Source organism: Zea mays, chromosome 7, assembly GCF_902167145.1.
Source record: "Zea mays cultivar B73 chromosome 7, Zm-B73-REFERENCE-NAM-5.0, whole genome shotgun sequence".
Lineage (NCBI taxonomy): Eukaryota > Viridiplantae > Streptophyta > Magnoliopsida > Poales > Poaceae > Zea > Zea mays.
The window spans coordinates 1175516-1199145 of NC_050102.1; the positions used below are offsets into that span (position 1 = coordinate 1175516).

The following is a 23630-nucleotide window of genomic DNA, read 5'->3' on the forward strand; positions in this document are numbered from 1 at the left end:
GGCCCAAAGCAAGAAAAAACACGGCTCAAGTATAGTACACCACAAAATATTTTAGTGTCTGCTCAGTTCGGTACGATACATCCCACAAAGAAGATGGTGATCAACAAGTAGTTGTAGAGACGTTTCCTAAAAAACCTGATTACTTGCACATCTGGATATATGCCACATTGACGATGCTTTCGAGTGTCTGGTATCCTAACACTGTGTGCACAGAGAATTAAGACGGGAAGACTAAGATACAACTCAAAGTATTAGAAGTATTTGGTGAATATATGTCGTTGTAGTATTTTTTTTCTTCTCGTGCCATGAGAGCTAAATATGAGCAATCACCGTAACATATACCTTTTTAAATTTATATGTTAATGACATCTCTATCAATTCTGTCATTGATTTCTCCATTAACTGATCAAAGTGACAAAGCAAGCCTTTCCACTCAGCCTCAGGACAGAATTGTGTAACACTCTCACCCACCCTCACATTCTTGTTGGTACACGTATATATATTCCACGTCAACCTTATCTCGAGAGAGATTTTCTATGAATTTATAGCTGTTGACATTCTTCATACCGTGTGTAGTACAAACAGAAACCGCAAGTACGTACTGTACTTTGTTCCTTGCGAGCTACGATCGTCGATCCAGATGTGTGTGTTGTGTTTGTCAACGACGATCGACTCATCTCTGTTGGATCGATGGCAATATAAATCCACTACTGCAGTACTAGCCAGCTACCTAGCTATAGCCAAGAACTCTATCTAGCTAGAGACGATGGCCAGCGTCGTCGCAGCAGCAAGAGCGGCGGCGGCAGTGGTGCTGCTCCTGGCTGTGTCGACGACGGCGCCGTCAGCGGATGCCCACGTGGTGATCGGCGCGTACAACAAGACGTGCCCGCAGGCGGAGGACGTGGTGCTCAAGGAGATGACGGCCATCGTGGCCAAGTCGCCGGACCTCGCGGGCGCCGTGCTCCGCCTCTTCTCCGTCGACTGCTTCGTGGGTGGCTGCGAGGGCTCCATCCTGCTCGACTCCACCGCCGGCAACACCGCCGAGAAGGACGCGGCACTGAACCAGGGCGTCCGCGGGTACGAGGTGGTGGACGCCATCAAGGCTAGGCTCGACGCCGCCTGCCCCGGCGTCGTCTCCTGCGCTGACACGCTCGCGCTCGCCGCGCGTGACTCCGTCAGGCTGGTATGGTAACCGCGCCGAGCATATGCATGCTTGATGTCAGCTAGCAAGAAAGAAAGAAAGAAAGAAATTGATTAAATTAATGCATGGGCAGACGAAAGGCCCGTTCATCCCGCTCCCGACTGGCCGGAGGGACGGCAACAGGTCGGTGGCCGCCGACGTCGCCCTGAACTCGCCGCCGCCGGACGCCAACATCACCGATATCATCGCCCTGTTTGCTAAAAAGTTCAACCTCACCGCCAAGGACGTCGCCGTCCTCTCCGGTATGTATTATTATCGTTATATGGTTAAACTGAATTACATACCATTATCATCTGTCTCTTTTATTAATTTGCGTTGCTTACGAAATTCTTGAGGCGCACACACAATCGGGAAGGCGCGGTGCTCCACGGTGTCGCCGCGGCTGTACAACTTCGGCGGGCAGAACGGCGCGTCCGACCCCACGCTGGACGCCAACTACACGGCCACCCTTCGCGGCCAGTGCAAGCCCGGCGACAACGCCACCCTCGTCTACCTCGACCCTCCCACGCCCACCACCTTCGACGCCGACTACTACACCCTCGTCGCCGGCAACAAGGGCCTGCTCTCCACAGACGCCGCCCTCCTCCTCGACACCACCACTAGCGCCTACGTCGCGAGCCAGGCCAACGCCACCGCGCCGGCGACCGAGTTCTTCGCCGACTTCGCCACGTCCTTCGTCGCCATGAGCAAGCTGGGCGCGCTCACGCACCACAATGGAGAGATCAGGCAGGTCTGCTCCAAGGTCAACCCGCCGACGTCGTCCCAGCTGTCCAACGCAGCCGCCGTCCCCGGTGGGTTGGCAGTGTCACTCGCTCTAGCTGTGGTGGCTCTCGTGCTAAAGCTCTGAGTCTGACAGCTGACAGCCAGCGCCTGTTTATTATGATTTGTTCCAGTTTGGTGATTCAATTTCAATTTCCTCTGATTTGTGTTTGCGTGGCTTCATGTGCTGTGTTAGTTTCATCCATGATTTCGCATGGAATTTGCTTTGCAAGGTTTCTCACTCGTGAATTGCATTATTGGGCAAGTCCAGTCGTGATCGTGATTTATCCTGAAATAAAAGGGGCAATTCGGTGTACGCAATCGGAAATTATTTTCATGCCTTGTGTGCCACTGGCCCCATATATCATAAACACAAAAAAATATATTTATGTCACTCAATGGCACATAAAGGATGAAAATAAATTTTGATGGTATACAGAAAATTAGTCCTAAATAAAATGGACACACCAGAATACGGGATAGCGATGCCACGGGGCACGGGCTGTGCTCCTCCTCCTTACAGAAGACACTAGCGACGAGACTATTTCAAAGAGCTTCACTTCAAAAATTTCAGGTTCATTCTACCTTCTTCCATCGAAACAGTACATGAGCTCTAGTTTTGAAAAAAGAAAAAGAAAATTAGAGATCAGCTTCATGAAATTCATAAAGCTCCTCAAAAGGTGCTCCATAAACATTGTTTTTATGCCTTATTATAAAGTTGCATGAAAATAACCCACCATGTTAACAACTTAACATATTGCTTCGGTTTTCTCGTGACAACCCACTAATCATCAAGGGTAATCCAGAAAACCCACACAAAATCAATTGTATTACAGAAGCTAGAGTCCATGTGTAAGCCAAACGCTTCTCGAATCCTATCAATAATTTGTTGAAACTGTTTTATGTTGAAACCGGAAAATCGAAGCTGAAATTGTTGAAGTGAAGTTCTCTCAAATGACCCTTATTTTTTTGTTCTCACGAACAACTATTTAAATCCTAAAAATGCTTTTGATTTATCTTTCAAAAATTAAGGCCATAACGTATGAGGATTATCATCAACGATTATCAACATGCACTCCTGGAATCGTGTTGTTTGTCGAGTGTCCAAGACACTCGGCAAAGGTCATTTTACACTCGGCAAGGCTTTTGCCGAGTGTAGCACTCGGCAAATATTTTATCGGCAAAGAGTTCTTTGCCGAGTACTTTTTTCGGACACTCGACAAAAACTTTGCCGAGTGTCGAAAAGCACTCGGCAAAGAAAAACACTCGGCAAATTAAAAATCGAAAAAATCAAAAAAACAACAAAACATTTTTTAAAATTATAGGAACAACTCTCCAAATCTACCTATTTACCATACCCATCGTCCTATCAAATTTACATGTTTTCTACACATAGTGTGTCACAGCTTTCTCGAAACTTTCTCAAATTTTTATCACAGCCTCTATATATGATATCATGACACGTGGACAAGTTTCATGATTTTCTGACTTTGTTTGTGTTTTATACAATTTTTAAATATGTGGATGGCAAGTTCACGGTCATATTTAGTGAGCATGTTGCTCGAAGTTTCCGGTTCGCTCCTGAAATCGGTCGTAACTTGTGCTAAGTAGCATGGATATCATTTTTGCATGCGCGGTTTTTCAAGTTTCGAGTGACCTGCAGTTCAAATATGACTTTTCCGAAGAAATTCAAATAAACGAACTAAATCTACTACCTATTGAAAACTCTATTATAATTGTCTCAAAATGGTATATATAGGTCTACATAGTATAGGAACACACCACAAAAAGTTTGGTAAGGGAAAAGAAAAAATAGAAATATGCTTTGCCGAGTGTCTATAGGTGACACTCGGCAAAGAATGTCTTTGTTGAGTGTCTAACATGGGACACTCGGCAGAGATCCTAAATACATACTTTGCCGAGTGCTTGTCAGTAGGCACTCGGCAAAGACATGTTTGCCGAGTGCCGGAGATCCAGCACTCGGCAAAGACTATTTTTAAATTAAAAAAATCCTTTGCCGAGTGTCCGCGATCTGGCACTCGGCAAAGAAGGAAACCATAACGTCCGCGCGGCCCTTCTCCTTCTCCTTCTCTCACTCACTCACTCTACTGCCGCCGCCTCTCCCCGCCGTAGCCCGCCCATCGCCGCCGCGGCCGCAGCCGCCCGCCCGCCGCGCCCTCCCCCACCGTCGTGCCCTCGTTCGGCCGTCGTGGCCGTGCCCCTCGCCCACCCATCGCCCCGACACCGCCGCCATGCCCCTGTCACCGCCGCTCTGCGCCACCTCCGCGCCCCGACACCGCCGCGCACCCACACCACCGCCGAGAGCCGAGCCCCGGCCTCAACCGTCGTCCCCACGCCTCGCCCTCAACCGCCATCGTGCCCAGCACCACGCCGCCGCTTGGTAATGTGATTGATAATTCTCTATATATGTGAGCATGTGATTGATAATGTGATGAATAGTTAGAGAAGGCCTAAGGCCGATTTCGCCTAAGCAGGACCCAGAAGAAGGAAGTACTTCAGTGGATCAAGATGTTGATGTTCCCTGATGGGTATGCAGCTAACCTGAGTAGGGGGGTGAACTTATCTACTATGCGAGTCTTAGGGATGAAGAGTCATGACTTCCACATATGGATTGAACGGATTCTTCCTGCGATGGTTCGAGGCTATGTCCATGAGCATGTCTGGCTAGCGCTTTCAGAGTTGAGCTATTTCTTCCGTCAGCTTTGTGCAAAAGAGTTATCTCGGACCATGGTTGCAGACTTAGAAAGACTGGCTCCCCTATTATGACTTTTTATTTCGCACCTATTTTAAGTATATCTTTTTATATGTACTTATTTGTTTACTCTTAATTGCAGGTTTTTGGACAAATATGGTGGGCGGTAATTGGCTGAGGAGGAGGAGGGGGAGGAGGAGCAGGACGGCGGACGAGGCAGAGCAGGCGGCGCAGCAGGACGACCTTGTCCAGCAGCAGGCAGCGCAACAGGACGACGACGAAGCTCAGCATACTGCCTCAGGTTCTAGCGTCTCAGGTTCGAGGAGCATCTACCTGCGAGGTCCCGCGAGTCTCCCTCAGCGTCCCATACTTCGGGACAGGCGGCCGCTAATTCAGCCGGATGGGGAGAGGCATGTAACTTTATGTTCTTCATTCTTGTTCATATTATGTGTTCAAAATCATAATATAAACTAATACTTTTTATTTATCACTTGGACAGGTCTTGGACGGTTGTGGATTATGCTGGGGGTCATCGTCGCCTCCCCAATGGCATCCTCGGCCTGCTTTGCAGGAAACACTTCCCTGGACTGGTCGAGTACGCCGGAGTGACGGGCCCAGCCTTCACCTTCGACCACTACGCCATCGCCCCCGATGCAGTAGACCGGGATGGCTGGGATTTCAATAACAAGGCGGAGCGGGTGAAGCAAGAGCTGTGGATAAGTCTTAGTTTAATGTCAAATATGTCACATTCGTTGCAAATTCTTGAAATAATGAATGGATACATCGTTTTTCTATGCAGGATTTCTTCAGATGCGAGGCTGGATACGAGGCTAGGGCGGATGTGGCGGCCACCACGAGCTGTAAGAAGCTCGTCGTGGACATGCACTATGAGGCCCGAATCCAGGCCATCGTCAGCTACCACGACTCCGTACTTGGGGAGAAGGTGACCAAGCAGCAAGCCCGAACCATGTCGTTGACCAGGGACCAGTACCTGCAGGTAAAGTCGTGCATGTTTGGTACCAGTACTCCATGCATGAATTTTATTTTATCTTCTCATATGCACTTTACGTGTTTACTTTGTAGATGATTCCATATTGGTGCGCCGCACATCCTCTGTGCTGGGAGCAGATGGTGGATAGGTGGTGTGTTCGGCTGAGTGAGACGAGGCGCACAACGCTAGCCGGGAACGGCGCATGATGATGCAAGGTCCCTCCCACCACCAAGGCAGCCGGAGCCTGGGCCAATATGCAGAAGCATGGGTACGCCCTCTTTTTTATTTAGGTATATAGCACTAGATTAGATATTATTTCTAACTATCTCGTTGGTTTTTCTTGCAGTCGGCGTCACATGTTGGCCGACCTTGCTCCATCTTCTCGGCCTATGCTATGGCCCATAAGGGCAAGGCGACGTCTGACGTCACCTACAACCCGGATGACAGGCCCGAGGCCTACAACAACCCCGTCGTCTACAGCCGCCTTCATGACTACACCGCCATAGCGCAGGAGGTCCATGGCCCAGAATATGATCCGAGCACCGAACAGATCGACCCCGATGTGCTCATGAGGGTCGGAGGAGGCAAGATACATGGGCGATACTGGATTGCTGACGGGGCAATCGACTCGTCCTCCACTCCCACTCTGTCTCATGTGCGAGCAAGGAGCACGGGCTCGAATCCAGAATACGACCTCAGCACGACAGCTCACAGCATCGCATACATCAACTCGAGGTTACTACTTCTGTAACTCGTCCTTCCTTGAGTTATATACCTTCTCTTTGAGTTACTATAACGTTGGCTTGTAATATTACAGACCCAACTAGAAGAAGAGAGGAGGGAACATCAAGAGATGGAGGCGAGGATGGTGGCGGAGCGGGAGGCTCGCCTAGCAGATCATCATAGGATGGCAGAGATGTTCCAGTACATGCAGAGCCTTGGCACCGCACAGGGCTTCGCTCCGCCACCTCCATTGTTCCCTGCAGTTGACCCTGCTCTGTTCCATACTCCTGTGAGTATAAAAATTGTAGTTAGATGTTGGTAATGCATCTGGTATAACACATGCAATATCTTCTCTATGCAGGGCCAATCTAGGGCGGCATCCAACAACCCTCATGAAGGGTACAGTCCAACCGCCCACCTCAATGAGAGTTATGTTTTTAGTGTTTAGACTACAAAACTTATGTTGAATACTTATGTCAGAGCTTGTGAACTTGTGTTGATACTTCTAAACTTGTGTTGATACTGTTTGTGTTGAGAACTTCTGAACTTATGTTTGTATATTAATGTTTGTGTTGGCTATATATGTTTGTGATGATCTGTGATGTATATATGTGATATATGTGTAATATCTTTTGTTTATTTGGATGGAATAGGAAAAAAACAAATAAAAATGGTGTGTACTGGTCACTTTGTCGAGTGTCAGGACCATAGCACTCGGCAAAGAACCAAGGCCTGGGCACCGATATAGGTTCTTTGCCGAGTGTAGTGGCTCTGGCACTCGGCAAAGAAGCACGCTTTGCCGAGTGCCATACAAAGCACTCGGCAAAGAACCTGACATGGGGACCCCGCTGGCGGATTCTTTGCCGAGTGCTGACCGGCAGACACTCGGCAAAGACGCCGTCTCCGTCACCCGGCGCCGTGACGACGACTTTTCTTTGCCGAGTGCACGAGAAAAAGTACTCGGCAAAGACAGATTTGCCGATGCACTGTGTGCCGAGCCCTCTTTGCTGAGTGCGACACTCGGCAAAAACTTTGCCGAGTGTTTTTAAGGCTTTGTCGAGTGCTTCAGGCACTCGGCAAAGCCCAGGATTCCGGTAGTGCATGAGCAAGCTGGGTGCGCTCACGCACCACAATGGAGAGATCAGGCAGGTCTGCTCCAAGGTCAACCCATCGACGTCGTCCCAGCTGTCCAACGCAGCCGCCGTCCTCAGTGGGTTGGCAGTGTCACTCGCTCTAGCTGTGGTGGCTCTCGTGCTAAAGCTCTGAGTCTGACAGCTGACAGCCAGCGCCTGTTTATTATGATTTGTTCCAGTTTGGTGATTCAATTTCAATTTCCTCTGATTTGTGTTTGCGTAGCTTCATGTGCTGTGTTGATTTCATTTCATCCATGATTTTGCATGGAATTTGCTTTGCAAGGTTTCTCACTCGTGAATTGCATTGTTGGGCAAGTCCAGTCGTGATCGTGATCCATCCTTAAATAAAAGGGGCAATTCGGTGTACGTCATCGGAAATTATTTTTTATCCCTTTTGTGTCACTGGCCCACATGTCATAAACAAAAAAACTATCTATGTCATTCAATGACACACAAAGGATGAAGATAAATTTTGATGGTATACAACAAATTAGTCCTAAATAGAATGGACACACCGGAATACGGGATAGCGATGCCACGGGATGTGCTCCTCCTCGTGACAGCTACACTAGCGGCGAGACTATTTTGGAGAGCTTCACTTCAAAAATTTTGGATTCATTTTAGCTTCTTCCATCGAAACAGTACATGAGCTCTAGTTTTGAAAAAAAAGGAAATTAGAGGTCAACTTCATGAAATTCATAAAGCTCCTTAAAGGGTGCTCCACAAACATTGTTTTTATACCTTATTATAAAGTTACACGAAAATGACCCACCATGTTAACATATTGCTTTGGTTTTCTCGTGACAACCCACTAATCATCAAGGATAATCCAGTAAACCCACACAAATCAATTGTATTACAGAAGCTAGAGTCCATGTGTAAACCAAACGCTTCTCGAACCCTATCAACAATTTGTTGAAATTGTTTTATGTTAAAACCGGAAAATCAAAGTTGAGATTGTTGAAGTGAAGTTCTCTCAAATGACCCTTATTTTTTATTCTCATGAACAACTATTTAAATCTTAAAAATGCTTTTATCTTTCAACAATTAAGGCCATAACGTATGAGGATTATCATCAATGATTATCAACATGTAAAGAGAATCAACGACGATATAAGTCTTGTGAGATGAGCCCAGCCATAAATGAGAATGTATATAATCAAGAATAACTTTATTTTTACAAGTAGAGGCATTAAATGACATAACCTAAACCATGGACCCTCCAAAACATCCTGTAAGACTCATGTTAAAATTTAGATCAAATTCTAAAATCCGTAACAAGTAAAGACTGACGAAGAAGATATACAACTCTCCCAGGCATGCAGGCGCACACACATATATATACTAGTCGATTACCCGTGCGTTGCGACGGCTCATAACAATACCCACATAAATTATCCACCAAAAAGATATCAAGATTTTTTATTGTTTGTCTCCGCTCTTCGCATAATATTTTTTATGAACAAACGGGTACCATAGGCAGCAAATCAGAGCCCCCCATCCCTTGCCTCCCTCACTTCCAAGATTTCGTAGAGCATGATGGGAAGGGAAGAGACGGACATACATGTTCGTTGCCGGAGAAGGACACGACAAAGACCTGGGCATCTGGAGGCGACTTGGGCAGTATACCGCTAGATATATAGGGAGAGAGCACACAAGCGGGGAAAGAAGCCTCCAAACCGAGAGGCACCCGCACCAGGCGTCAATCCGAGAAGGGCGAGAGAATGCGAGTGTCTTTCTAGCCCTGGATCCATCGAAGCGACACAACACCACCACCAACTCTGAAGCATATGCCGACTGCTGCCACGCTACAGGTCTTGGTTGTCCAATATCTCAGACCTAGAATCCTCATTGCCAAGATAACCTAAGTGTGGCAGGCGCCACCATGTCCTCCTCGACGGCACGCACGGAGAAAAGCCAGGAGCATGACCGACTCGCACCGTACCCGCGTCGACGAGTGTCGATCGGCTCGCGGCTGTGACCGTGGGCGGGGACAACAGGTTGGGGAGGAAGAACAGGGCGAAGGCCGGCAAGATGAAGGGGCGTCCGACGACGGCAAAAACGATGGTGCACGCATGATGTGAAACGTCCTCATGGACGTGCAATAGCCAATGCGCGAGTCGGTGTCGGACGAATACGGGGAGTAGACGTATGCTCCTACGCCCTCTGCCGAGAATGGGGTGGCGCGGAGGTGGAGGCATGAGGGGAAAAGAAAAGAAGTAGAATGACGAACGAGGTGGTGGCAACTGAGGCGAGGACCATCATTATCGTGCGGAGGTATAGATGGTCAAATGGACCGTGTCTGGCGAGCCGGCCTGAGACACGACCTATTTAATAGTGCCTAAGCCAACCCAGCACGAGCATCGTGCGGTGCTTGGGCCACGATTATTTTTTATTTTACCAAAAATCATATATACATATGTACAATTTATATTCAATATTATAAACACATGAGCATGATTTTCTACTGGTTATACAGCTTCGCCCAGTGTCTCCCACCCATCTTTCGTCAGTGTTTGGGTTCAAACACCACCTCCTGCACCACTTTTTAACATTTTGTGCTGAGTTGATTTGGAAGAAATGTAGGTACTTTTTTATAAAAAAGATGGCGTAGTACGACCGTTGAAACTGATGATTTAAGTATAGTATATATATATATATTTAGAGCCCTAAGCTATATTTAGCTACAAGAAGCCCCAGCCAAATACGAACGCACGTGCACTCACAGCCGTCCCGACTTTTCAGATTCCATATATATAATGACGTGCTGCCGCCATTAGCTCCTCTTTCTTCTCCCGGTCTCAGTTTCCATAACCGACTACACGACCGCAAAACCCCAACCTCGCCGTGTGACTCCGGGAATCTCCGCCGACTCAGCCATCCCCGACGACTCCGCTCCATTCACCGCTCGCTGTCGATCCAGTCGCAATCGGCAGTTGAGCGGCGCCTCCTCGTTGACCCCAATCCGCGCTCCAATATCCTCGCTGCTGCATCAGGAGACGGGAGTCCAGACGGGAGAAAACCCCAGTTTCTCCGCCGACGCGACTGCTTCCACGCTCTCCGCCGACCCGACTGCTTCCACGTTCTCCGCCATCTTCCACATTCGCCGCCGTCAACGGGTACCGCTCCAACTGGTAGCCCTTCCCCAACCATCTACGGTGTGTTCTTCCCAACCCTAGCTCGCCGCATTTCCTGGGATCGACCTCCGGAAGTACAAATTTGTTGTTTTTTGTTCATACTGCATTCTAAGGATTACGGCGAGGGTGAAAAATATTTATGCAGTTGCTTTAATACATTTACGCACATTTACACAGTTGGTTACGCACATTAAAATACATGTTTATGCATATCAGTTAAAGTTTTTTTACATAGATGATGTTCAATTGGTAATTGAGTGGTCAGCTAGTTGTTTTTGTAGAGTATATGATTCATTGAAAAGTCCATAAACTTTTAGTGACTGCATACATTTATTTATTCCATTATTTTATAGTTAATACATTACTGTTCACAGCATGTATTGTTTTATTGAATCATATCCAGTTTTTTATTATTATAAAACAGACATTATTTATTACACTAGTTCACAGTTAATACAACAATGTTTATAGCAAGTTTTGTTTTGCTCAAACATATTCAGTTTGTTATAATTATAAAACAGGGCAGAACATGTATGCAAGTGATTGTTGTAAAGAAGCAGTCAATTAGTTGTTTTTGGTAGAGTATATTTTTTATTCAGAATTTATTATCTGGTTAGTGATATGCAATCATTTATGTATTCATTAGTCTATAGTTAATACATTAATGTTTTACAACAAGCTTTGTTTTTTTAAAACATATTCAGATTTTTATGATTGTAGAACAGGACACAACATGTATGCAACTAGTTGTTTTTCATGTATGTAACTGTATGCAACTGTGTTTTTTCATGTATGTAACTGTATGCAAACTGTGTTTCATGTATGCAACTGTATACAACTGTATGCAACATATTCAGATTTTTATGACTGTAGAACAGGACAGAACATGTATGCAAATTTATTTTATGTATGCAACTGTATGCAACTGTATGCAACATATTCAGATTTTTATGATTGTAGATCAGGTCAGAACATGTATGCAACTGTGTTTAGTAAATGAGCAGTCAATTAGTTGTTTTTCATAGAGTATATTATTTATATAAAATTTCATATATGTTTAGTGCATATATTTATGTATTTCAGATGATTATAGCTAATACATTATTGGTTACAGCAAGGTCTGTTTTTATTGAAACATATTCAGATTTTCCTTATGTTTGAACAGGTCAGTATATGTATGCAAATGTAAATAGAGTAAAGTATATTCAGATGTTTATTGAGACATTATTATTGCCATGCAAAATTTATACAGTGTGCTTTTATGCTTGGTATTTAAAACAACTAGGTTCATTGATTCAATCATACCACACAATAAATACATATGCATATCCAACAGATTAATTTTTACAATATTGTGTATTATGTATGCAGTTTTTAATTTAAAAAAATGAAGCACGTGGACCGTCCTCCGAATAACCCCAAACGTATAACAATTCAATCAAGCCAGGAGTGTTTCAGTGTTGACATTCCGTGCGCAGAACAGTCTAATCCATGTCCAGAAGTTGGAAATCCTCCAAATATTGACAGTCAAACTTTGATCAATGAAACAGTACAACTTGATTCTGATGAAGATGACTTCATGCCAGCTTTGAAGAAGCGTAATGTTTCTGAAAGCCATACAAGAGTTTTAAGAAAAGTTGTGACAAAGAGGATTAAACATGAGGATCTACCCCGACAGGTTAGTGTTATGCATACTCAACAAATAATTTCATATTTGTAAGCTTCTGAATATTTTTTTTGATAATAACAAAATTATTTCATTTTTTATATTGTATAACAGAGGCTCAATGTGAGGTGCAACCCTCAAGATGACATTGCAAGCATTAACATTTTGAACGAAAGACAACGTGAGGCCATAAGACGTAAAGGTTTCTCTAACATTCTTGATATGACAGTAGATGCGCTGTGTAGTAGATCACACCTTCAATGGTTGATGGACAAGCTAGACCACAAGGACATGACAATTCGTCCTGGTCCAGGAAAGGAACTAAAGATCACAAAGGACATTGTTCATCTTATCCTCGGTGTACCAAATGATGGCGGTGGTAAACCATTGGGGATTGACGAAGCAGTTGCAGCAAGCAACTTGAGGGTAGAGCTTGGTTTGGCTAAAGACGAGTTCAATGTGACATTTCTACAGGATCGTTTAAGGAAAGGCGAGGATGATGACCTTACAATCAGATGTTTCTTCCTCATTTTATTCAACCGTCTGTTGTTTCCAACTGCTAGCTGGGGCATAACAAATCATGAGGTGCTTCTGACAGAAGAAATGCACCGTTTCCATGAGACCGACTGGTGCCAGTTGATTTTTAATGATCTCTGTGAAGCTACGAAGAAGTAGCACAACCGAAGCACCACAAATGTATCCACGACTATATACGGATGCTCCATTGTTGTCCTTGTAAGTATAGTGTTTATCCTTATGTACATTTTATTGCATATTTGGGTGATCACTATGGGTAATTATGTAACATGTTTTATGATGTTTGTTATGTTTACTTACACAGCTATTGAACTTTGTAATTCTTTTATGTAGTTGTATTACTTGGATCACCTGCATGCAGCCACTGCCCCTCAAAATAAGATTGGCACACCTCGCATTAAATTCTTTGATAAGAATATCATAAAAGCTTTGAATCAAAGCTGACAAGAGGAAGGTACGCCATGGGGCCGAACCTTTCGGACATTGTGAAGTAAGTTATTCATATTTAATTAAGTGTATTTTATGCTAAATTTTATATCAATTATATGTCCTTTTGTTTCTAATACCATTTTTGCATAACAAACTCATGGTCCATTTCAACTTTCACTTTAATTTTATTTTTTAGTTTCGAAGCTCGACCGAGACATGCTATTCAGTTGGACCTAAGCTCGATCGCCAATCCGAGGCAAGTTTATGATGTATTATATACATAGTTTATTAAGATTTATGGAACAAATGGAATAGGAATGTGGACATGGATTCTTATTATTTTTGCTGAACAACCAGCCGAAGTGCAGGACCAACATTTTTGATGCACCGCGCCCTGCCCCAACACCTCGGCCCACTTTTAACATCCAACTTCCATCGATCAAAGAGATGATGTCAAGTAAGATCAACGATCTCCCACCTCGTCATCGATCTAAATTCACAGACATTCTTGCTGCATATGACTTGGAGGTTGACAAGTCATGCATAGCCATAAAAGACAGCATTGACAAAATTATTGAGAAGCAATACGACATAGCAGACAAGTTTATAGAGTTGATCGACGAGGTGCTACGTGCCGAGTCTGATAATTTAGAAAACGAGACAGATGAGCCACAGCATCCGAGGAATTCGGCTGATTCAGCAGGTCAGTCATACAATTATCCCTTTTCATACATTCAGAACCTTTAACAGTCTACATGTGCATACAATTTTTTTATATGTACAGTTAACAGCATTTTGTTTTTTCAAGTATACGCAGCAACATTTGATCTATAATGCAAGTTTTGACATATATTATTTTCAATATAATTGTGTACAAGGACACACTGTTCATGCCACCCAACCCACACCGGATATGTCATCCCAAGCATCGCAGCTCGAGACCCAGCTGGGTGGTACTCAGTTTGAAGAAATTCATGAAAGACAACAGCATATCCGTAGAGTACTGGAGACTTGTCCTGACGAATCGGATGTTGTTACAGGACAACAGGTAATATATCCAACTCCAATACCTTTTTTACTCATCATGCGTACATTGTTTGCATATTACTTTTTAGCTAGATACGAACCACACTTTTTTGTCAACAGGATTTCTGTTTTGATGTTCGAAACAATATGTTGAGGAACACAAATATCACACCTCAAACCACACCAGCTTGCACCCGTTTGCCGAAATTTGACGTGACACCGCAAAAAATGTTTGTTAGCAGTCCATGTCTCATGTTATAATTCCATTTTATGATACATACTACATAATTATACTAATCATATACCTTTGTGTAGAGAGGTGAAATGGCAACAGAGGAAATGGAACACAATGACAGTGGGCCAGTTTTTTATCAGACCCCAACGCCTCATGTCAGTATAATAACATACATATTATATAATGCATTTTATGCCATTAAACTAATTATTTTAATGTTCAATCACTTATAACCATGTTGCATTTCAGGATGATACACTGAAAGGGACAACAATTTCTGGAACTGATCCACTCCTTACAGAGCTTGAGTGCGTTCGTTCTCTGTGGGATTTACTCTGTTCCAAGGACATTGACCAAAGCAGGTACATGTTACACAAATTACGAATACCGTATTTATAAGTTTGTTTCATTTATGCAATATGAATATATAACTATGTTCATCATACAGGGTTGTCATAGATTACGGTGAATACAGTGCAAATTGTATCGATATTTATGAACCTTTCGCAGAGGGGAAATGTCTTGAGAATGTCTTCATGCAGTGTTTCATTAAGTGTGTTCATGATGATTCCAAAAATCATCGTCGAACTATGACATCTAACAGATTAGTACTTGATGTCAATGTTGGGGTAGGTTCTTCTTCACAGTTATTGTAACTATACACAGAATATACTTACACACTCTATTTGTGGTTTTTTAGTCTCTGTTAAATTTTGAAGAGCAGGAATGTCATAGCAAGAATCCTCAGCCGTTTGATCAAAATGTGTTACAGAATTGCTTGCACAACACATTGCCTCCTTTGGTAAATCTGGATAAATGCAAGTCGGTAAGCCTCAGTAACATTTTGTTCCCAGGTTCATTAGCATATTAATTGTACCTTTTACTCATCATGACATTGTAACAGCAACATGTAACTTATTTATATTTTTTTCATCAACAGATATTGGTACCTATGCTTAGTAGGGGACATTGGACACTGTATGTAATCAACCTACACCATCGGTGTATACACATTTTAGATTCGAATCTGTATGGTATAGAACTTGGTGGCACCACATGGAAGGACTACCATTATGACCCAATCTATTTAGGTGGAAGGAAATTCCCATGGGCTAGGGTTATAATGAGTAGGCTGAGCAAAGCGTTACAACATGTTTGCCCCAATGCAGCCTTCCCTAAATTTGGTAATTTTCCAATGGATATGCCATCTAATTGCCCAACAATGAGAACATGGTCAAACGACTGTGGCTTTTATGTAATGAGTTACATGAAGTATTATGATCACAATGCAGGTGTCATAACTTCTTTCACTCAACCAGTAAGTGATTAAGCTAACTCTTTTATATTCTGGTTGCCATCGTTGTACATGTTAGCTATATACGTATATAATGCATGCTATGCTTTTATTGCAGGACAATTCCCGAGACCTACGTGCTCATGCCCTTCATCAACTCACATTCCATTGCATGAACAAGGCGTTGCCACTTCCATTAGATATCCAGAGATTTATGTTTGCATGCAAGTAGTTAACTATGTGTCAGAACTAAGCAATGGTGTGGGCAATGTATCGTACTGTGGTATTTTGGCCATGCTTGTTAGTTAACAATGTTAGGAAGCTTCCTTATATGTGCTGTTTTAGAACAGTTGTTATGCTACCTTGTCTTAGGTTGTTACACAGGTACTTTTTGTGAACATTAGTTGGTTGGATACTTTTGGTTATGCTGCGACGATGCTTTTCTGTCGTGTGAACATCAGATGTTTTCACTTTTGTGGGCTTAAATATGATCTTTTATATGTTATGAAGTTCTTATATGAATACATCATTTCTTAATATTACGATCAGTTCATTTAAGTTTATACTTTTTGGTTAATATGTATATAAACTTATTGGTATCCCTATCATTTTTATACTATTTGTTATACTGTTATTCTCGAATCATATTGCGCATCCATCACATTACTGGTCATATAGTTTACGTATTATATGATTATCATACAGGTTATATACAATGTTTTTTACTTCCAATTATGCAACATTAGTAAGCAATATACGCTATATTTATTAGATTTCAACAACCACATGTATATAAATCATTTGTCACTCATGCAATGTTTATTGCAAAAAACAAATTATTCGTATCACATACAACATACTAATCACTGTCTGACTCACTGCTATCGAAATCAATTGCGTGTTTTTTTGATGTTGTTGTCTCATTCCAATCAGGAGTGTTACTTCCACCCTTGTTCCTAGATCCAGGAGGTCGTCCTCTCTTACGTCCAGCAAGGCTAGCCAACCGTAATCTATTTTCCTCCATTAACAAACATGTCCTACTGTTGTGACCATCAGCAATTCCACACTTCTGGCATTTCTTGGTCATTTTCTTTGTACCTTTTGCTCCCAATTTAATAACCTTTTGTTCACTCCCCTTTATTGTTCTTCCTTTGGGTTTTGAGTTATTTGGTCTTGCCAAGCTTATCCCATCGACTGCAAAATCCAGTTTCTGCAATTCAAAAGTAAATATTCCTCAGCATATAATATTATGCAGTCCAACATTCAGTATAATACCATTATTACCTTTCTGGCATGATCATTTTGTTCATTGTCACCACTCTCATTCATATTTGCGTGATCTTGCAAATTAACCTGTACCTGCCAACACATTTTAAGCTCAATCATAAGTCAATAACACAAACCTATAAATCATTTATATGTATAACCGCAAATCAATATAGTTGTTAAAGATATTACCTCTTGTAATGGACGTATCGGTATAGGTATTTGAACATTGTCCACACCCCGTTCAAGTATATTAGATACGTCTTGAATTTCCTGAAAAATTGGTTCAAAGCTCAGTATACATCATTTACAAATAAACATTCACAACAATATGATCAAAACCTTGTTATTCCTTTCATCCAATTCACCATCTCTTTCGATGTCTCTATTGTCTTCATCATCGTCCTGAAATTTTATTGTTTCATACCTCATCAATGCATTATGATGAATAATATGTTACAAAATACATATTAAAACATTACATACCTGTATACCATCTCCTCCACTAGTTCCACATGTCTCCTCAACTTCTATATCTGTCTCCAAACGCGAAAGTACCTCAAGAAGCTCATCCATTACTGCTAGGGCTCTATCATTTCCTGCCTTGGATAAACTAGCATGATGCACTACTTTCATTGCCTTTTTTAGCAACATCTTCTGTCTATATGATTTTGTTTCTCCATCCTTCCCCTTCAAATTCCTATCATCTCTTGAAAACGGAACATCTTGCCTTGCAGAGTAGGTGTATCTTTGTAAAATGTATTCCTTCGGTATCCGTTCAATCTGAAGATGCATAAACGCGCGTAGTACATGTACACAGAATAGCCCTATAAAAACAATAACGATCATAAGAATTTTTTATATGTTTTCAATGTATATATTTACTATTTCGTACTCCATACATGTATGTTCCCAATGTTTGCATTCACAAGTATACTTTTCTGCATCTTCATCAGCTGTCACTTTGAATTGGTGTTGTCCCCACACAATTTTATTCGATCTTGTTGTATGTTGCACTACCCAATCATTTGCACCCCCTTCTTCATCATTGAAGCGTCTCGATCCTTTGGGACTCAAATATGAAACAATTACTAGTCCCAGGAGGCTAGTAAACACATTCCTTACTTCAAATAGTACAGAGTTTAGATAAAGGTTATTACAATATCGGGGTACAAGCTCTAGAGAGCCAAATTAAGAAGCGCAGTAGGAAAATATACTAGCCCAAGCCATAGGCAGAACTGGGTGCAGACACAGCCCTCTCAATCTAGCATAGCAGAAAAGAAGTCTTCGGCTGCTGAAAAACATAAATAAATCTGGGTGAATACACTAGGTATTCCGCAAGCCCACCCCGCTCCCGTAGAGAGAAAGAGACCTATAATATACATGCTTTATTTGGTGTAGTTGAAGTCACTCATCATTTTCTTAGAGAAAGGCAGTTGCTGTAAGGTTTTTCCCAAAGTCTTAAAAGTAACCAAAAACTCAACCACCACTGAGCTTCCCGCTCCCGTGGCCTTAGTTTCTTTCTCAACACCCACTTAACCACACATTTCCCTTTTTATGTCACTCATAGAGAAAGAAAACTCTAATTGTCATGCCATACCAGACTCGTCCATACCAGTGGACACGGACTATTCGAATAGGTTTCAACTCTGCACAGAGGGGTACACTTTACCCACTAGCCCGGTTTCTGCGGTCTTACCGTCACGAGACCCGAATGCCGGACCTCTTTCCTTCCTCGTACGTCCTAACCTTAACGGTTATCCGGGAAGAGTCAGGCCACCACCATGCCCAAATCGGACAAAACATTCCCCCTCCTTATCCTCCCGGTGCTCCCCAGCCTTCTTAACCCTGGGGTTGGACCGCACGAGTTCGGATTGAGTGACTGCCCACACAGTCTCGAGTGGTTGTACTATAAAGGAGTACAGGTAGTGAAAATGACAAGCCGGTCCTTATATGAGGGGACAATCCTTCTGCTCACGCCTAAACCAGCTGAGCCAACACCTTAGACCCTCCCCTAAACCAGGGAGTCCCTGATCATCCCACTCCCAAGGTGATGAGGGTGAGTACCCTTCATCGCATAACTTTTCAAAAAGAGACTTTATTTGAAGAAACAAATTGCCCTTCTTCCCGATCCACATTTCGTATCTAGAATGTATATGCCAATGCGGGCCATCTCTCACTCACAATGCAATATTCCCCCTGAATTCCCGGCCTAGGCAGTGGTAGAGAGAATAGGTAATTTATGCATCAAGGGAAGGATGGACTTGCCTTCGTCGAAGCTTTCATGGCACAAAAGATCTACTTCCGGGAGATCGGGCTCCGGCCCTTCTTCCGGGGCTACGGGTTCCGGATCCGCAGTCCCCGCTTCTTCTATTAAACAGACAATAAACAATACATCAACAGTAGTCTACTGATTGTAGTGTGTCATTTACCAACATTATTATCACTTAGGACTTTTTTAGAAATTATTTGGATAATTTTTGGTGCATAAAATAGTGAAGAAAACTAATTAAATGAGAAAAGGGTGGAAAAAGAAAAAGGGATTTCTTCTCTGCTGGGCTGGGGGAGGGTTTTTGGCCCACCCGGGCGCGAGCGCGCGCGCGGGCGCGCTTGCGGCCCAGCTGCGGCCCACGGGCGAGGGAGACGGCGCGGGCACGCGGGGACGACGGCGTCGCTGCGGGCCCACTCGTCAGCGAGAGCGGAGGGGGGGGGGGGACGGCGCTACGGCCTGACGGCGTGGGCGAACCGGCCGAGCGGGGGAGAAAGGTCGGTCGCCGGTGGGCTCGACGGCGGTTTGCCGCCGGTGGCCCGGTTCTCGGTCCAAGGGAGGGTGGTTTAGCACGGGCAGAGGCTGGTGATTCTAAGGGTAGGCTCAATTCGGCCAGAGGGGGTTGGGAGGGGTCTGTCCACGGGGAGGTGGCGGAGCTCCGCGGCGGGGATCGCCGCCGGTGGGCTCTGGGTGAGGGACTGGGGCTGGGAAGTGGTGCCTCGGGTTCGTGGCCTCGTGAGGGAGCTGCTCGGCTCACTTAATTTCTCGCTGGACCAACGGAGAGGGAGAGAGAGGAGGGGGGAGGACTCACCGGAGAGGGGGAAGACGGTGGTGTTCCACGAATTGCGCTCGGGCGAGGGAAGGAAGGTAGTGGCCGAGGCCGGTGCGGGGAAGAAGGTGCCCGGGGCGGCCTTTTTATAGGCGCCCGAGGGAAGGGGGAGTGGCGGAGCTCGGCGGGCGCCGGTGAGGTGCACAGCGCTGGCATTAATGCCGCACAGCGCCGCCGATGAGACTCCACGGCGGGGCGGTACCGGACAAGGACGTTGGTCAAGCGGGGAGGACGGGGCGGTGCCGAACTCTTCCTGTGCGGCGAGGGGACGACGATGGAGGGGACGGCGGTGAGAGGACGGCGGAGCGTCATACGCGGGGAAGATGATGCGGCTGACCGGTGGGGCCGGTCCGCCAGTGAGGGAAAACGCGCGAGTGAGAGGGGCTAGCGGGTGGGGCTGGCGTGTCAGCGAGAGCGAGTGAGGGGAGCGCGCGGGCGGCTTCGTGCATGAGCAGGCCGGCTAATGGGCCGAGGGAGGGGAATGCGCGGGCGCGCGGGAGGGGAGGCGGCCGCGACATGGGCCGGAATTGGCCCAGCAGAGGGGGAAACTCTTTTCCTTTTTCTTTTTACCTTCTAAACTCATTTCCTATTTGTTTCTTTTTCTTTTTGCACAAAATTATTTAGTGGATATTCTAGGTGTTGGAAAATAAAATCTGAGTGAGGTGCTTGTGATCAAACAAAGTGTATGCATATGATGGGAAAAATCTAAGGGAGTTTTGGAATAGAGGATGAAAAGAGGGGAGGGGTAGATCAGGGTTTCAAACCTGGGTTAGGATTTTGGGGATGTTACAAACCTACTCCACTTAAAGGAATCTCGCCCTCGAGATTCAGACGGGGCTCGAGAAAAGGTAAGGGTATTCCTTCCTCAGAGATTCCTCACTTTCCTAGGTGGCTTCCTCTTCTCCATCTCTGCTCCACTGAACCTTACAGAGTCTCACTTCCGAGTTGCGGGTCCTTCTGACTGCTGAGTCGAGAATCTTCACTGGCTTTTCCCAGTACTGGAGATCCTTTTGAATCTGAATTGCATCTGCTTCGATGTGGTTTTCTGGTACTTTTAGGCATTTGCGGAGCTGAGACACATGGAACACATTGTGAATATCTGACATGGATTCTGGTAGCTCAAGACGGTATGCTGCGGGTCCTACTCGGGCAATGACGGGGTAGGGACCGACAAAACATGGTGCAGCTTTCCTTTCATTTGGAACCTTTTGACACCACGCATCGGGGATACCTTGAGATAAATGAAATCTCCTTCCTCAAATCTGAGTTCTCTTCGTCTGTTGTCTGCGTAACTCTTCTGTCGACTCTGAGCTTCAAGTAACCTCCTGCGGATCAAGGCAACTTTCACTTCGGCTTCTTTAACAAAGTCGGGTCCTTCTAGTGTCCTTTCTCCTACATTGGACCACATTAGGGGAGTCTGGCATTTTCTTCCATACAGTGCTTCGAACGGTGACATTTTGATGCTGGCTTGATGGCTGTTGTTGTACGAGAATTCGGCGTACGGCAAACTAGACTCCCAATCCCTGTCGAATGTTAACACACAGGCTCTTAGCAAATCTTCGAGGATCTTGTTGACTCTTTCCGTTTGACCATCTGACTGGGGGTGGTAAGCGGTGCTGAAATCTAGCTTGGTGCCCATTGCTTGCTGGAGGCCCTTCCAAAATTTTGATGTGAACTGCGTTCCTCTATCTGACACTATCTTCTGCGGAATGCCATGGAGTCTGACTATCTCCTTAAGGTATATTCGGGCAAGGGCGGCTCCTCCAAAAGTGGTCTTTACTGGAACGAAGTGGGCCACCTTGGTGAGACGATCGGTTATTACCCAGATAGAATCATTTCCTTTCTGCGTTCGGGGCAGTCCGATCACGAAATCCATGCCTATTTCTTCCCACTTCCATTCAGGTACTGGGAGGGGTTGTAGCAGGCCTGCAGGCTTCTGATGTTCGGCCTTCGTTCGCAGACAGGTGTCACACTGGGCCACATACTGTGCTATCTCCTTCTTCATCCCTTTCCACCAGTATCTGGCTTTGAGGTCCAGGTACATCTTGGTGGTTCCTGGGTGGATGGAGTAAGCTGAGTTGTGGGCTTCATTGAGCAGGACTTCCCGTGCCTCTCCCATTGGTATACACAGGCGGTTCTTGAACCAGAGGGCTCCTTGCTCATCTGTCCTAAGGTCCGGAAGTTGCTCCTTGCGAGCCCTCTCCATAAGTCTGGTTGTCTCTGCGTCCAGGCGTTGAGCCTTGCATATGAGATCTTCTAGAACTAGCTTGACTTCCAGGCTACCATCGTCTCCCAGACATGTATTTAGCTGAGCTGATTCTTTCTTCCAATCTTCTAAAAAGTTGGTTCCTTTAATCCCGAAAGGTTTTCGGCTGAGGGCGTCTGCTACCACGTTGGCCTTCCCGGGGTGGTAGTGGATTTCGAGGTCATAATCCTTGATCAATTCAAGCCATCTTCTTTGACGGAGGTTGAGGTCCGGTTGCGTGAAGATGTACTTCAGACTCTTGTGATCAGTGAAGATGTGGCATTTGTTCCCAATCAGATAATGCATCCATATTTTCAGGGCGTGAACTATGGCTGCCAATTCCAAGTCGTGGGTAGGGTAGTTCTGCTCGTGGGGCTTGAGTAAGCGGGATGCATAGGCAATAACTTTCTCATTTTGCATCAAGACACACCCTAAGCCTTGCCTTGAAGCATCACAGAAGATGACGAAATCCTGGTGTATATCTGGCAGTGTCAAAACTGGCGCGGTTGTAAGCTTTTCCTTGATGATCTGGAAACTTTCCTCACATTTTGGAGTCCACACAAACTTATTGTCCTTTTTGAGAAGATCGGTCATAGGTTTTGCTATGCTGGAGAATCCTTTGATAAAGCGGCGGTAATACCCCGCCATTCCTAGAAAGCTTCGTACTTCACTGACGTTGGATGGCTGTTTCCATTTTGAAACGGCTTCTACCTTGGATGGATCCAATTCTATCCCTTCTGTAGTCAAGATATGCCCCAGGAAAGCTATCTTTTCTAACCAGAACTCACACTTGCTGAGCTTAGCATAAAGTTGATGTGCCCTAAGTCTTCCGAGGACGATTCGAAGGTGAGGCTCGTGGTCCTTGCGATTCTTGGAATAGATGAGGATGTCGTCGATAAAAACCACGACGAACTTATCCAATTCTTCCATAAATACCTTATTCGAGGTTCATGAAAAAGGCGGGTGCATTTGTTAGCCCAAATGGCATCACTGTGAATTCATATTGCCCGTATCTGGTGACGAATGCAGTCTTCTGAATGTCTGCTTCCTTGATCCTCAGTTGGTGATACCCTGACCTGAGGTCTATTGGAGAAGTATTTGGCTCCCTGTAGCTAGTCGAAGAGGTCATCGATCCGAGGTAGAGGGTACTTATTCTTGATTGTAACTTCGTTCAAGG

General features: G+C 44.8%; 1 protein-coding gene across 1 annotated transcript; it reads left to right on the forward strand.

The window, feature by feature from the left end:
- The first annotated feature begins 579 nt into the window (after positions 1-579).
- On the forward strand, positions 580-2281 carry LOC103631868 (uncharacterized). Its single transcript, XM_008653695.3, has 3 exons — positions 580-1183; positions 1275-1443; positions 1537-2281. The coding sequence occupies exons 1-3, from the start codon at positions 767-769 to the stop codon at positions 2046-2048; spliced, it is 1098 nt and encodes a 365-aa protein (XP_008651917.1). The 5' UTR covers positions 580-766; the 3' UTR covers positions 2049-2281.
- The last annotated feature ends 21349 nt before the right edge of the window (positions 2282-23630 follow it).

Bases quoted from the DNA above. Each gene is read 5' to 3' on its own strand.
- LOC103631868 (XM_008653695.3), top strand. From the start codon at position 767: ATGGCCAGCGTCGTCGCAGCAGCAAGAGCGGCGGCGGCAGTGGTGCTG. The intron at 1,184-1,274 runs GTATGGTAACCG...ATGCATGGGCAG, and splicing joins CGCGTGACTCCGTCAGGCTG to ACGAAAGGCCCGTTCATCCC. The intron at 1,444-1,536 runs GTATGTATTATT...GAAATTCTTGAG, and splicing joins GGACGTCGCCGTCCTCTCCG to GCGCACACACAATCGGGAAG.